Below are 16854 nucleotides of genomic sequence, written 5' to 3'. Positions count from 1 at the left end.
ATGTGCTAGAAAAAATGCCATAACTTGTCATTTCATCAATCTACACTATATAGAATATAATTTACATTAAATATAATACTATGTGTAATTTAAAAACAACATTCTTCAGGCTTACACTGCCATGATACAAAATATTTCCAGGCTTTAATTATTTCATTACGATGAAACAACTTTAAAAAGGAAACCTGCCATCAGCAAAGAACAAGATCCAGACGACAGTAAGAACAAGGAAGGATTGTTCTCAGACCCTATATAGAAACAGTTATGCAACAAGACATGTTTTGTTCATATAAATGATATAAACCATTACAAATTAAGTGAAATTAATTCAAGAAAAACTTTAGAAAATGTGTCTAAACAAAATGAATATCCCATGTTATGAATTTAATGTGCTCCAGAGGTCAACCATTTCTCTAAAAGACAGCAGTTCATTTAAAAGCAACATACAGTATGACAACAATGATATTACATTTGACTCATATCAAAACTTAAGTGTTACGTTCATTTTACACACTGATACCAGCAGCTCCACTGGGGCTATGATGCAAAGCATTGAGAACAATGACAGATGCTGACATTATAATGTCATAATATTGCACACATGCAGAATCAGTGACCACACAATATTTGTCCCTTAACTATAAAAATAATAAGAATGTCTTTACAGTTATTGACTAAGTACATCTACATGTAATAACACTGTTTGCATATATACAGCAATAAACAGAGAAAATGAATATATTACAATAAACCAGATAGTACAAGCATCTATATAGATTAATGCAGATAAACATTCTTCATCACTCTTGAAACATACTTTTCATATACTTTCCCAGTATTTATATTTGTTGGAGCATAAAATATAAATTTTAATGAATTCTGTCACTTCCATGTTTTTAGAAGAAACAATAGCATATATTTGTATATATAGTCATTATAAAATCTTGGTCCAGTAATCTATGTCTACTTGAAGTGTTTCAAAAGGTCTGATAGGTTTATGAAAAATTCACCCATTTATTCATATAGATGTTGAAATGTTACAGCTTTTTCATTTTTTACAAGCAGTTGACGTATCAGAGTCAGTAGCTTATAGCCCACTCAATGTCAGGAGCATAAGAATGGCATAAGGTATCATGAAGAATCATAATGGTGTATGGTGTCCATGTAATACTGAATAATGATGGACCAAATGACGTTTCATGAACCATTTGCTGTATGTTTTGATCCCACTAGATGGCGCTCTTGGTTTGCTTTAGGCCATGGAGTCTAAAAAACAGCAAATGGTTCATTAAATGTTATATTGTCCATCACTAAATGAAAAGATCTGATAGAACTGAGGATTCCCTTCCCTTTTTAACTGATTACGTCATAAAAAGAATAATCCCGTAAGACAATTTCCTAACATGGACTAAATAAGCGGAACATTTTGGTAAAACTGTGTGTTCGTTACACACAATTCATCTTTCTTTTAATGAGTTCTGTGGCGCAGTAGATTATGGGAAATCCATATAGTGTCTCCTGCTTTGCATCATTCTCATTTAAATCCAATGACTCACAGAAAGTCAAGTTATTATGATCTTCACTGGGCTCTCACTTGAATTCCTCCCATTACTTGACTGTGCTTTGTTTCTGGTATTTATAACAGTGTTATACATGCTCATTCAATAACCCAACAACAGTGATTACATTTCTGAGATTCTGGAAGTAACCACAGGACTACAACTAATCCCATGGTTCACTTTGGGGCCCAATGACCTCCAGTTGATGATTAGATCCACTTCTGGGTGGATTTGACCATAGTACAAAACCAATAACTGTGTCCAGCCTGATCAAATGATGCTCCCTCAGTTTATCTTGCGCCAATGTTTTTATACTGACACATCAGAATGTTTTTGAAGGTCTTTTTGAAGGTGGCATTACAGAGCGCATAGCATGCAGGATTGATGGTGCTGTTCACATAGCACAGCCAGTAGCCTATAGCCCACACAGTATCGGGAACACAGGAATGGCAGAAGGTGCTGATGAGAACCATAACGTTGTATGGTGTCCATGTGATAATGAAAGCCAGCAGAATAGCAAAAATGGTCTTAGTTACCTTTTTTTCCCTGGCTGCCATCTGCCGCTTTCGTTTAACTTGGCTCCTAGCAATGCTGGCAAATTTCCTGGCAACTGTTCTGGGATGATTGACAGGGATTGAACTATTTTCAGAGCTGTTGGGAGGTACTATCTCAATGGCAGTGATGCATTCATTCCCTGTCTGCTTGGTGACTATCTTGATCTTTGACCACTTGGAGGCAGGATTTATTTTATCAGGCACTGGTAATGGTGTGATGGTGGAGGTAGGAGCAAGATCCTTGGGCAAAACCTCATGGTTAACCTTCTGTTTGATATCCTTTGGTGCCATGTTATCCACGCTGGAGTAATTGGAGCCCTCCTTCCCCTCAGGCTGGATGGTAGAATTGGTTTTGATGCACACAGACTCATTCAGTATGCCATTTTTTACCACCTTGATGGTACTTGATTCAGCACTAGTCTTGGCGAAGTAATTGTTCTGTTTGAGTATGTGGGTTTTGAGTAGGCTGGTGGACTTAAAGGCCTTCTCCTTCTTGGGTTCAGTCTTTGGATTCTTTAGCCTACTGCGACTAGCCAGTGAGATGTGGATGTAAAGGATAGTCATGATAATGACAGGCAGGTAGAAGGCGGCAATAGCTGTGCCAAAGGTAACAACAGGGTTGGAGAGGAACTGGATATAACATTCCCTGGGATCAACTGTGCGCTCCCCGACAACGAACTGCCAGAACAAGATAGCAGGAGCCCAGAGAATGAAGGACAGGATCCAAGCTGCAGCGATCATTAGCCCCGCCATCTTTGTTGTCCTTTTTGTTGGGTAAGTAAGTGGCTTGGTCACACAAAAATAACGGTCAAAACTGATAATCAGCAGATTCATGACTGAAGCGTTGCTGACCACATAATCCAAGGCCAGCCAGAGGTCACAAACCACAGGCCCTAGGGGCCAATAGCCCTTGATGATGTATACAGTGTAGAGGTTCATGGAAAAGACCCCGATGATAAGGTCAGCGCATGCCAAGCTGAAAAGGAAGTAATTATTCACAGTCTGAAGGTGGCGGTTTACTTTGATAGAGAGCATCACTAGGATGTTGCCCACTACTGTGACAAAGCTTAGGGACCCTGTCACCAAAGCAATGAAGATCATCTCCATTGTCCTGTAGGAACTCCATGACATCTCTTCCATTGTGATGTTTGAAGAATAATTGCTGTTGGATACATTGAATATGGAACCTGGAGATAAACACATTAAACAAAATATCAGCCTTGTTGCTGAAAGTTTGAGAACATAATTAATATTTATATATGCCAAGTTCATTTTTTACATAGAACAAAACAAAATTATAATCGAACTGAAATTATCTTGCATTTCCTAGCCTAAAAAAATTTACCACACATAATAAAACTATAAATATAGATCCAGGAAGCCTGTTACACAATAGATAATAAGGTTATACCTATAATTATTTTATGACCCTTCATAAATATTTGGCCACATTTGGAAGCATGATTGCAGAGTATCTTAAGGCAAAATGTTCATCTTCTAAAGGAAATGTTCCCCAATTCCACAATAACAAACCATTGTACTAAATGTATACATCCAGATATTTCGCTTTAACTAATATTCTGGAGTTTTGAAGATACTCTAAATACTAATGTCTTCACAGCAGGTATACATTACAAGAAGTAATTAAAACATGACAAATGTACTTTTAATTTTGAAGGGTCTATACATGTGTGTAATATAAAATGGCATATGTATTAATACTATATATGGTGTACCTAAATTAGGTGAATTTTTGGAGGAATTGTGTGCCTAAGTTGCACATTTGCACTGATTTCATCATCCCAAATAATCATACACCTCTCCAGATATTTGTGCAGTTATTATAAAAAGAACAGAATTTTAATGAGTTTGTTTTAATGTAACATTTTGTGTATGTATAATTAACGTAGAATTACAAAGTTTAAATTTCAATTTAGATTTATTGTTTTGGGTTCAAAAACGCCCAAATGCTAACCGTAAATACGAACAGAAAAGCGCCCTCTGCTGGAGAAAGATAATAAGAGCGGAAAAACTACTTTATCTGGTCCAGGGGATGCCAAACCCCACCTTACCTGGATCATGCTTGATTAACTGCTCTAACAAAATAGTCTAATATAATGGGAAAAATAACAAAAGGCAAGATGGTGATAATCTCTGATAAATACACTTTCCTTAACATAATAAAAGGCGAGATGATGATCATCTCTGGTATATGCAGCTACCATTATTAATCTAAGTGGTAAAATGGTAATAATGTCTGATAAATACATACAAGAACCTTTAAATAAACAATATAAGGTGTGATGGTTGTCATGACTTGCTTGTCCAGTTCTCGTGTGTGTCACGCCCCCTCATCATCCACGTGTGCTTCCCCGATTGTGCCCAGCTGTTCCCTGTTATTTCGCTCTGTCTTACGTATATCAGTCCACGTCTTCCTCTGTTGGTTGTCCGTCATTGACGTTAGTCATCATCGTGATGTTTGCCCTGTCTACCGCAATCTCTCCCCGAATAAACCCCGGCTATCCCGTATTCCGCCTGCCGGCCTCATCCTTCTCCGCTTCTTGACTGCCCGTTTACCGCGATCGTCACAATGGTGATAATCTCTGATAAATTTATGCAAGTACCTTTAAATAAACAATATAAGGTGAGATGGTGATAATCTCTGATAAATACACTCATACGCCTTTAATAAAGTGTGAGATGGTGATCATCTGTGGTTGGTATATGCAACTACTATTAAATAAACAAAAAGGTGAGATGGTAATAATCTCTGATATATGCATGCAGATGTCTTTAAATAAGGTGATATGGTATATTAAATAAATATGGCATTTTCATACCCAGTTATAAATAAACATGCAACTTATTTTCTGTTCTTGCATATCCACTGGACCATTTTGGACTCTCACAATGCGAGATGGTATCCAATGATATCTGATACTGTGACATTTAAATTGATATTGTGATTATATATCAAACATTTATCAAATTATATATTAAAATATTATGATGTATATATTTCCCTAGCAAGGTAACACAATTTAATTCCACAAAATCCAACTTCATGTGATTCTCTGTAAAATATGAATATCTTACATGAATAGGCTGCAGTTACAGGTCAGATATAATGACAAACACTGAAACTCTCATGGGGCTGCTTTTGCTGAGTTATAGCTGAAGCTATAACAGATCTTCTCCTGTCCTACTGTACACAAGTCACTTGTATGTGAAGCATTACGCAACTACCATGTAATTACAGTTGCTGTAATTTGAAAGGATGTTTCTGATTGCAAGCAAATGTAGAACACTGCTGAGATTCCAAGCATGGGCACTTGTGGAAAAGGTGATTTTGAGTAACCCAATTTTCTGATCTACATATCTTTATGGCATAAGAGAGAACCAGGCCAGACGCGAAACCCTCACAAATACAAGAGCAAGCGATCCCATTACACATGGAGCTGTGGTCAGTTTTGAGTCCAAAACTCTAGAAGTGTGAAGCAGTGGTATTGTCAGGTCCTTTATTAGTGCTACAGGAATATGCTAAGGCTATTAATCCACGGGCTATACCAACCTATTTATACTAAATAAATAGATTACGAACGTAAGATTTCTGGCAAGTTACCAGCACAGAGGAAAAAATTGTGTTTGCTATGTAAGGCCTAAAAATGCCACACATTAATATTTTTAATTCTATGGTGACTCCAAGCTGAACTATGGATACATATAAATGAGTCCCAGCTATGCCTTGGGCTGTCTGGATCAAAGGCTCAACATGACTGCAGAGATGACACACAGCTAGCTAATGGCCTAGCTAATAATCCCATGGCCAGCAGAGCTGATCTGAAAACAGCATCATCCTCACTCAGCATGGGTCAGAATATTCAATGCAGACATTTTGGCCAAAAACTGAAAGCTTGAGATTAAATAAACTAAATAACAGGCTTATTTGTATTATAAACAATGGATACGTTTTAGTAGCCAATAATGTAATAAACCCATTGCATTAAATCAGACATAAATCAAATGTTAATGTAATATTTTTAGAATATAACAGAAAATCTGAATCATATCCCAGGATTGATACAGAATGGATACTGGGACAGAATGCGGATTGTCCATTCATCTCTATGGGAAGAACCCCGATCCCAACACAAAATACAAGGTTTTTGGGTACCACTTTACAATAAGCCCCCCTTTTGCCACTTATAAATGGTAGTAGCTCATTAATAAAAAGAAAACAGTGATATAACCTTTTTTAAATGGTCTATTAATAATTTACAGTGTTACAACCTAATTAATAACAAATTTATAAACCATTCATAAACCCAATACGATTCAATACAACCCCCTGAACTCCCTTGCCTCTTGCTACGAGCTAACCTGTCTTCCAATCACAACACTGTGTAAGCTCTGTTCACCTATTTAATGTTAATGACTGAAAAAAAGTAAAACTGGAATAAAAACAACATTGTGACATCAGCCCCCTGACTGAAACAAATATAAATGGACACATACAAATTATCATAATATAGTCGAAGTACTTGAATTTACAGCTTTAAATGTTTAACAAGAAACTCTCATGGGGCCCTCCTGGAGCCGACACCTTATCGTGGTGGAGGGGTTTGCGTGTTCCAATGATCCCAGGAGCTAAGTTGCCTGGGGCTTTATGCCCCTGGTAGGGTCACCCAAGGCAAACAGCTCCTGGGTGAGGAACCAGACAAAGTGCGGCTCAAAAGACCCCTTATGATGAACAAAGACATGGACACACATTTTCCCTCGCCCGGCTGCGGGTCACCAGGGCCCCCTCCTGGAGCCAGGCCTGGGGGTGGGGCTCGATGGCGAGCGCCTGGTGGCCACGCCTGTACCCATGGGGCCTGGTCGGGCACAGCCCGAAGAAGGCACATGGGTCCCCCCCTCCAATGGGCTCACTACCTGTAGGAGGGGCGAAAGGGGTCCGGTGCAGTGAGAGTTGGGCAGCGGCCAAAGGCGGGGACCTTGGAGGTCTGATCCTCGGCTGCAGAAGCTAAGCTCTAGGGACATGAAATGTCACCTCTCTGGTAGGGAAGGAACCTGAGCTGGTACACGAGGTTGTGAGGTTCCGACTAGATGTAGTCGGGCTCACCTCGACACACGGCTTGGGCTCTGGAACCAATCTCCTTGAAGGGGGTTGGACCCTCTTCCACTCTGGAGTTGTTCACGGGGAGAGGCGCCGAGCGGGGGTGGGCATACTTATTGCCTATTGACTGAGCGCCTGTACATTGGGGTTTACCGCGGTGGACGAAAGGGTAGCCTCCCTTCGCCTTCGGCTGGGTGGATGGGTCCTGACTGTTGTTTGCGCTTATGCACCAAACAGCAGTTGAGAATACCCACCCTTTTTGGAGTCCTTGGAAGAGGTGTTGGAGAGCGCTCCTCCCGGGGACTCTCTTGTTCTGCTGGGGAACTTCAATGCTCACGTGGGCAATGACAGTGAGACCTGGAAGGGCGTGATTGGGAGGAACCCCGATCTGAACCCGAGTAGTGTTTTGTTATTGGAGTTCTGTGCTTATCACGGATTTTCCATAATGAACACCATGTTTAAGCATAAGGGTGTCCATATGTGCACTTCGCACCAGGACACCCTAGGCCGCAGTTCGATGATCGACTTTGTGGTCATGTCATCGGACTTGATTTTGGACACTTGGGTGAGGAGAGGGGCGGAGCTGTGAACTGATCACCACGTGGTGGTGGGTTGGCTCCGCTGGTGGGGAAGGAAGCCGGTCAGACCTGGCAAACCCAAGCGTATAGTGCAGGTCTGTTGGGAACACCTGGCAGAATCCCCTGTCAGGAGGAGCTTCAACTCCAAACTCCAACAGAACTTCGCCCATGTCCCGGGGGAGGCGGGGGATATTGAGTCAGAATGGGCCATGTTCCGTGCCTCCATTGTTGAGGCGCCTGACCGGAGCTGAGGCCATAAGGTGGCCGGTGCCTGTCGCGGCATTAATCTCCGAACCCACTGGTGGACACCGGCGGTGAGGGATGCTGTCAAGCTGAAGAAGGAGTCCTATTGGGCCTTTTTGGCCTGTGGGACTAAGGAAGCAGGTGATAGGTACCGGCTGGTTAAGCGGAACGCGGCTTTGGCGGTCGCTGAGGCAAAAACTCGGGTATGGGAGGAGTTTGGCGAGGCCATGCGGAACGACTTCCGGATGGCTTTGAGGAGATTCTGGTCCACCATCCGGCGTCTCAGGGCGGGAAAGCGGTGCAGCATCAACAATGTTTACAGTGGGGATGGTGTGCTGCTGACCTCAGCTCGGGACATTGTGGGTCGGTGGAAGGAATACTTCGAAGACCTCCTCAATCCCACCGGCACGCCTTCCAATGAGGAAGCAGAGTCTGGGGACTTGGGGGTGGACTCACCTATCTCTGGGGCAGAGGTCGCTGAGGTGGTTAAGAAGCCCCTCAGTGTCCGGGCCCCGGGGGTGGATGAGATCCGCCCAGAATTCCTCAAGGCTCTGGATGTTGCTTAGTTGACACGCATCTGTGGCATTGCATGGACATCGGGGGCGGTGCCTCTGGATTGGCAGACTGGGGTGGTGGTCCCCCTCTTCAAGAAAGGGGACCGGAGAGTGTGTTCCAACTATAGAGGGATCACACTCCTCAGCCTCCTTGGTAAGGTCTGTTTAGGGGTGCTGGAGAGGAGGGTCCGTCGGATAGTCGAACCTCGGATTCAGGAGGAGCAGTGTGGTTTTCGCCCTGGCCGTGGAACAGTGGACCAGCTCTATACTCTTGGCAGGGTCCTGGAGGGTGTGTGGGAGTTTGCCGAACCAGTCTACATGTGTGTTGTGGACTTGGAGAAGGCATTCGACCGCGTCCCTCAAGGAGTCCTGTGGGGAGTGCTCCGTGAGTATGGGTTGCCGTGCTGCCTTATAAGGGCTGTTAGGTCCCTGTACGACCAGTGCCAGAGCTTGGTCCGCATTATCAGCAGTAAGTCGGAGTCGTTCCCGATGACGGTTGGACTCCGCCAGGGCTGCCCTTTGTCACCGATTCTGTTCATTGCTTTTATGGACAGAATTTCTAGGCGCAGCCAGGGCGTTAAGGGTGTCCGGTTTGGTGACCTCAGGATTAGGTCTTTGCTTTTTGCAGATGATGTGGTTCTGTTGGCCTCATCAGACCGTGACCTTCGGCTCTCACTGGAGCAGTTCACAGCCGAGTGTGAAGCGGCTGGGATGAAAATCAGCACCTGCAAATCCGAGACAATGGTCCTCAGCCGGAAAAGGGTGGAGTGCTCTCTCCGGGTCGGGGAGGAGGTCCTTCCCCAAGTGGAGAAGTTTAAGTATCTCGGGGTCTTGTTCACGAGTGAGGGTAGGATGGAGTGGGAGATCGACAGGCGGATCGGTGTGGCGTCAGCAGTGATGCAGGTGCTGTATTGGTCTGTCATGTAAAGAAGGAGCTGAGCCAAAAGGCAAAGCTCTCAATTTACCAGTCGATCTACGTTCCTACCCTCACCTATGGTCATGAACTATGGGTAGTGACAGAAAGAACGAGATCTCGAGTGCAAGCGGCCAAAATGAGTTTTATCCGCAGGGTGGCTGGGCCCTCCCTTAGAGATGGGGTGAGGAGCTCAGTCATTCGGGAGGGTCTCAGAGTAGAGCCGCTGCTCCTCCGCATTGAGAGGAGCCAGATGCGGTGGCTCGGGCATCTGATTAGGATGCCTCCTGGACGCCTCCCTGGTGAGGTGTTCCGGGCATGTCCCACTGGGAGATGGCCCCGGGGAAGACCCAGGACGCGCTGGAGGGACTATGTCTCTCGGCTGGCCTGGGAACACCTCGGGATTCCCCCGGAGGAGCAGGATGAAGTGGCTGGGGAGAGGGAAGTCTGGGTTTCCCTGCTGAGACTGCTGCCCCTGCGACCCGACCTCGGATTCAGCGGAAGATAATGGATGGATGGATGTTTAACAAGCAATTTCACCTATGAATTACAGATGCTCCTCTACTTACAAATGAGATATGTACTGGACAGCCGTTCGTAACTTGAAATGCTCATAAATGGTTGTTGAACATCATTTAAGGGTATATGCAAGTTGATGTTGCAGTCAGGAAACAGGAGCCCAAGAAACACAATTTGGACTTACAGTCCTCTTCGTTCATATGTCTGAAAGTTCATAAGTTGTAAGTTCATAAGTAGAGGAGCATCTGTATTTGCAATCTAAAATAATGAATAAATTCACAGCAAAAACATATGAAAGCGACAATTACATCATCTTTATAAACACGTTTAACATATGACATCTTCGTACAGGTGATACACATAGACATATGTACGGACCCACTACTCTACTAGCAAACACAATTCATTCAAGAGCAACTACCAAGAAACATGCTGCTCTTCTTAAACTCTCCAGCACAACACAGGAATGATTAGACTCAACATTCTAACCATTTTAAAAACCTGGTTTTTCATTTTTCCATTATTAAAAGTAGCTTTTAATAATTAAACTAAATTACTTACATACCAAGTATTTTTCTCAAATCTGTTGATATGGGTAAACACAACACAGAGATGTAACTGAGCCAAGGACATAACTTCGGTTTGAACACTGGGGGGGTTCAGGTTTCCACCCATTTAGGGGGAGACATGATTTTTGTGATTATTTACTATTTTCAATAAACCTATTTTTTTTTCAATTGAAAGTGACATCCATCTTCCAGTCATGTGTCTTGGGTGCCTTGAGTCTGGATGGGATGCACTTCACCGGAGGGCACAAAACTCCTGGAAAGAGATATGCTAATGATCCAATCTTTCGGGATTGAGGGAGAAACACATAAAGAGCAGAGGCAGGATTCTAATCCGCAATCCACAAGGTAACAGTGCCGCCCACTGAGCCACCATGTTGCCCCCAGTGTCAACTGCTCCAAATAAAAATATCAGACCACTCGTGCCTCCTTAGGTGATTCAGAATCATCATCACTCCTGTGTCAAGGTAATGAAATAAAGTGAAGTAAAATAAACACTGCCTCCCACCCCCATCCCCATTGCCATGCTCACCCTGGACCAGGACAGCCTAGTCATGACACATCCCTTAGAGTAGGGGTGGCCAATCTTATCCAGACTCACCAATTAGATTACTAATTAGAGGACTGATTCGCTGAAGAGTCCTCACACCTGCGTTTGAACAGCTGACCTAAAGGTTATCCCAAAAACCCCGCATACACACTGCCCTTTGCGGATAAAATGGGCCACCCCTGACTTAGAGTCAATGTGCATTTCATTCAAATACTAAAAACAATCAGCATTAATAATGACAAACATGACAAACATGTAATCACTGCCAAACTGACTCAAATGAACCACCATGAAGCACCATTTGTATTTAAACTGAATTAAAATGTCACATTGAGGTACACATGCTGCTGTTCAGTTATAAATGGAACATATTGACCATAATTAATATTAATATTGACTTGATTGATCCCAGGGTGCATATAGCAACAAGCACAGAAAAACACACATATAGTGCCAAAAAGACAGGGTGCAAAGACATGGCACAAGTAAATGGAATGCAAACAAAAAAGTACACAGCACACAAATTAATATTCGGAAAAACAGTGTGACACTAGAAAATAAATAAATAAAGTAAATTCAGGTAGTTCCTGGAGTAGTTAATTGGCTTCAAGGATAATGTTGACTAACATTGTCCTCGTGAACTCAAGTACAAAACAAAGTTTTCTGGACTGTTGGATATTTACCGAGTGTCAGTTTATCCCTGTAGGAACCAACAACAACCCAGGGTAGCTGTTACCTAGTAACGGACACCCCCCCGTAAGCACATCCAGGCTTGGAACCCAAACTCCTCCTCATGAAACTCCTCTGCATCCAATGTCTGTTAGGTGACAGTATCAGCAGTCTTTGATCCTATCTCCACTGTTCAGTTCATGACACTCTGCCAGCACTTCCCAGTGTTGCACCCTTCATCCTGGAGGTAAGCATGCAGCCTGCAGGCTGTCAGAATTTGCGACTGAAGTGCATCTCTATCATGCTCAGCTGAGTTCCATATAATCTTGTAATGATACCATACAGTTGTTAGCTTGTACTAAAGCATTATTAAATAAATGCTATGTTTAACTCAATATAAATAAGCATTGTAAAATATAAATAACTGCAGAAATATAAATAAATTGCAGCTCCACATCAGCAGGATTTATAATGATAAATCGAACAGTATTATCAGCAGTGAGCAGTCAGTGCCTCACTGCAATGCACTGCACTGCAGCCTCACACCTGCATCTAATTTTATTTTAAGTGGTTGTTGAAAAGTTAACTAGCTGGAGTGGATATGTAGTGCAACAATAACAGTTAATGTTTGAATTCATGGAATTATTGGGTGCATATATAGAGATGTTTAACACTTAAGAACAGGTAAACTAGCCAAACGGACTGCATTTATATAGCGCTTTTCTACTCCTACGAGTACTCAAAGCGCTTTACATTTCATGCCTCACATTCACCCATCCACACACCCATTCACACACTGGTGGCGGAGGCTGCCATGCAAGGTGCCAACCTGCTCACCGGGAGCAATTTTGGGTTCAGTGTCTTGCTCAAGGACACTTTGATGGGGTCAGAAGGAACCAAGGCTCACATCAGCAACCTGAGGGTTGCCGAACAGTAGCACTACCTCCTGCGCCACCGTCTTCCCCAAAGACTCTTTTGTTTTGAAAATTGCACTTTTCCCTAATAAAAGAGGTTGAGAGCCTGTTTATATATACATTTCCTTTTTTTTTGTAAAGATATATACATTTTATAAGTAAATAGTTTGTTTTATTTTTTCCTGAAATGTTGACTGAGAGGGGCGGCATGGTGGTGCAGTGGTTAGCACTGTCGCCTCACACCTCTGGGACCCGGGTTCGAGTCTCCGCCTGGGTCACATGTGTGTGGAGTTTGCATGTTCTCCCCGTGTCGTTGTGGGGTTTCCTCCGGGTACTCCGGTTTCCACAGTCCAAAAACATGCTGAGGCTAATTGGAGTTGCTGAATTGCCCGTAGGTGTGCATGTGTGAGTGAATGGTGTGTGAGTGTGCCCTGCGATGGGCTGGCCCCCCATCCTGGGTTGTTCCCTGCCTCGTGCCCATTGATTCCGGGATAGGCTCCGGACCCCCCGCGACCCAATAGGATAAGCGGTTTGGAAAATGGATGGATGGATGGATGGATGTTGACTGAGAAGATGACATGAAACTCAACCGTAATAAGGATACGTGTCATTAAAGCGTTTCAGGTCCACATGGTGGTATTGTAATTTTTTTTCCTTAGAATTTTGTTTATTTTGCTTTAGTTTACCTCACATACAGTACCTGATTACTTTGTTGCTCATACCTTAAGCCTGCAATGCATGTTTTAAGCACTTCAGCATTGGTTTGTCATGTTCATATTTGCTGTCAGAATGGGAAGCCTGTGCACCAAGGAAGAGCATAACCGTTACACCATGTTTAACCATTTTGGAACTAGATTTTGCATTTCTAAAATAAATAATAATGGCTGTGCCCGACCAGGCCCCATGAGTGTAGGCCTGGCCACCAGGCGCTCGCCCTCGAGCCCCACCCCCAGGCCTGGCTCCAGGGGGGGGACCCCGGTGACCCGCGTCCGGGCAGGGGAAATCGTGTGTCCAAAATCTTGTCCTTCATAGGAATCTTCTGAGCCGCACTTCGTCTGGTTCCTCACCCAGGACCTGTTTGCCTTGGGTGACCCTACCAGGGGCATAAAGCCCCAGACAACATAGCTCCTGAGATCACTGGAACACGCAAACCTCTCCACCACGATAAGGTGTCGGGTCCAGGAGAGGCTAAATATTGAGTTAAATTTCAAGTTAGGTCAACTGAGTTTCATCCTGTACACTGAAAACGAAAATGTTTACACAAAGCATTTTCTTCAATTTACATATACTGGATAGCTTTAAATTCTTTTAACTGCATTATGTAGCTACAGCATACCTAGATTTATTATTTTTAGTTCTGCTAAATTAAATATTACAAGGTAATACTACATATTTTCTCAAGTTATAAAAACCTATTTTTTTTGAGGCAACGAGTTTACATACTTTTTTTTTTAAGTAAAGCCAATTTCTTAGATTTTTTCAGTGTATCAAAACCAAACTATCACCTCAAAGTCAGTCATCCTGTGTTCATAACCAATGTGTTCAGATGATACCCACAGCCATCATAAATATATCCACCACAGAGCATTTGTTAGACCAGAGGTCACCAACATGGTGCCCTCGGGCACCAGGATGCCCCCAAGGACTGCATGAGTCGCCCACGTACCTGTTCTAAAAATAGCACAAATCACCAATGAGCAGCGTATAAAATCTAATTTTATCTTGTTGCTATTCTTCGTTAATCACATTTGCATTTATATAGAATTGAATATGACAATATCTAAAAAAAGCATTTAAAACGTTTATTATACATGAAGTTTAGATAAGTTTAGGAGGGCGTTTCAAACTGGTAGCCCTTTGTATGGCTCAAAGTAGCTCCCAGTTTCAAAAAGGATGGTGACCCCTGTGTTAGACACTATATAATATAATGTAGGATTCAGCATCCAGGGCGTCACAGAATACATTAGTTTTTCTGAATTGCTAAAGGACATTTCCTGAAACCTTCCATCCTTTTCTGATGGAATTTTGAGCTGAAAAATTGGAAACCAAAACACTTACAAAAAATTGTCTACCAAAAATGTGTATATACAATTTTATGTAGAGCAAAATACACTGCACAAAAAAATTAAAGGAACACTTTGAAAACACATCAGATCTCAATGGGGAAAAAAATCATGCTGGATATCTATACTGACATGGACTGGGTAATGTTTTAGGAACGAATGGATGCTACATCGTTTGATGGAAATGAAAATTATCAACCTACTGAATTCAAAGAACCCCGAAAATCAAAGTCAAAAAATTATGTGGCAGGCTAGTCCATTTTGCTGAAATTTCATTGCAGCAACTGAAAATCATACTCAGTAGTTTGTAAGTTTGTTTGTTTCTCTCTATTTGACTATCCCTGCCGGCCCCTGGAGGATGGGCTCCCCCTTTGAGTCTGGTCCCTCCCAAGGTTTCTTCCTTCTAGGGAGTTTTTCCTTGCCACTGTTGCCTATGGCTTACTCACTGGGGGCTTTGGGTGCGGATGCTGTAAAGCGCTTTGAGACAATGTAATGTTGTGATAATGCGCTATATAAAAATAAATTTGTTGTTGTTGTTGTTGTAAGCCCCCCCGCGTGCTTGTATGCATGCCTGACAACATTGAGGCAAGCTCCTAATGAGACAACGGATGGTGTCCTGGGGGATCTCCTCCCAGATCTGGACCAGGGCATTACTGAACTCCTGGACAGTCTGAGGTGCAACCTGGTGGCATCGGATGGACTCACTGTGCCAGTTCAGGGTCTGACAATGGGTCCACGGATTTCATCCCGATACCTAATGGCAGTCAAGGTGCCATCATCTAGCCTGTAGAGATCTGTGTGTCCCTCCATGGATATGCCTCCCCAGACCATAACTAACCCACCACCAAACTGGTCATGCTAAACAATGTTACAGGCAGAATAACGTTCTCCACAGCTTCTCCAAACCCTTTCATGTTCGTCATATGTGCTCAGGGTGAACTTGCTTTCATCTGTGAAAAGCAGAGGGCGCCAGGGGTGGACCTGCCAATTCTGGTATTTTTTGGCAAATGCCAATTGAGCTCCATGGTGCTGGGCAGTGAGCACAGGGCCCACTAGAGAACATCGGGCTGTCAGACCACCCTCATGAAGTCTATATTTGATTGTTTGTTGAGAGACATTCACAGCAGTGGCCTGGAGGAGGTCATTTTGTAGGGCTCTGGCAGTGCTTATCCTGTTCCTCCTTGCACAAAGGAGCAGATACCCGTCCTGCTGATGGGTTAAGGATCTTCTACAGCCCTGTCCAACTCTCCTAGAGTAACTGTCTGTCTCTTGGAATCTCCTCCATGCCCGTGAGACTGTGCTGGGAGACACAGCAAACCTTCTGGCAATGGTACGTATTGATGCACCATCCTGGAGCAGTTGGAATACCTGTGCAACCTCTGTAGGGTCCAGGTTTCGCCTCATGCTACCAGTAGTGACACTGACTGTAGCCATATGCAAAACTAGTGAAAAAACAGTCAGAAAAGATGAACAGGGAAAATGTCAGTGGTGTCCACTTGTTAAACAATTCCTGTTTGGGGGCTTGTCTCATTGTTGCCCCTCTAGTGTACCTGTTGTTCATTTCATTAACACCAAAACAGCTGAAACTGATTAACAACCCCCTCTGCTACTTTACTGAGCAGATTAATATCTCAGAAGTTTAATTGACTTGACACTATACTCGATTAAATAGTGTTCCTTTAATTTTTTTGAGCAGTGTATAATGTTTACAGTGTTCGGTATTCCAAGAAAGTTACTGTAAAGGACATAAAATAAAAAATAAAATCCAAATGAAAGGCACATCACAGTAAAATATAGTATAACTGACAAGCCAAAGTCAAGGGAGAATATTCATTCACGTTTCAGCACTGGGTCAGGACAGAGAACTTAGTGTACGTCACAGGCAATGCTGTCTCCTGCTAGGCAAAGGGGGACAAATGCTGTTTTGTGACCCATCAGTACTTTGACATTGAAATTTTATTCACCTTTGGCACTTGCACTCTTGTCCAGGACATATTCTATGTTCTAGTCACTCTTTGGCTTCTTCACATGTTTAGAAACATATGTGAACAGTTTT

The 16854-nt window shown here is 43.0% G+C and overlaps 1 protein-coding gene across 1 annotated transcript in view; it reads right to left on the bottom strand.

Annotated features, from left to right (window-relative positions):
- Positions 1–143: 143 nt before the first annotated feature.
- LOC125706407 (muscarinic acetylcholine receptor M4-like) overlaps positions 144–16854 on the bottom strand; it is a 29745-nt gene continuing 13034 nt past the window's right edge. The window contains exon 2 of the mRNA XM_048973096.1: positions 144–3300. Within this exon, the coding sequence (XP_048829053.1) occupies positions 1850–3300 (1451 nt within the window). The 3' untranslated portion in view covers positions 144–1849. The remainder of the gene's footprint in view (positions 3301–16854) is intronic.

This window comes from Brienomyrus brachyistius, chromosome 13, assembly GCF_023856365.1.
Source record: "Brienomyrus brachyistius isolate T26 chromosome 13, BBRACH_0.4, whole genome shotgun sequence".
Classification (NCBI taxonomy): Eukaryota; Metazoa; Chordata; class Actinopteri; order Osteoglossiformes; family Mormyridae; genus Brienomyrus; species Brienomyrus brachyistius.
Note: the sequence above shows the minus strand (reverse complement) of the source record. Positions and strands in the feature narration are given on the sequence as shown.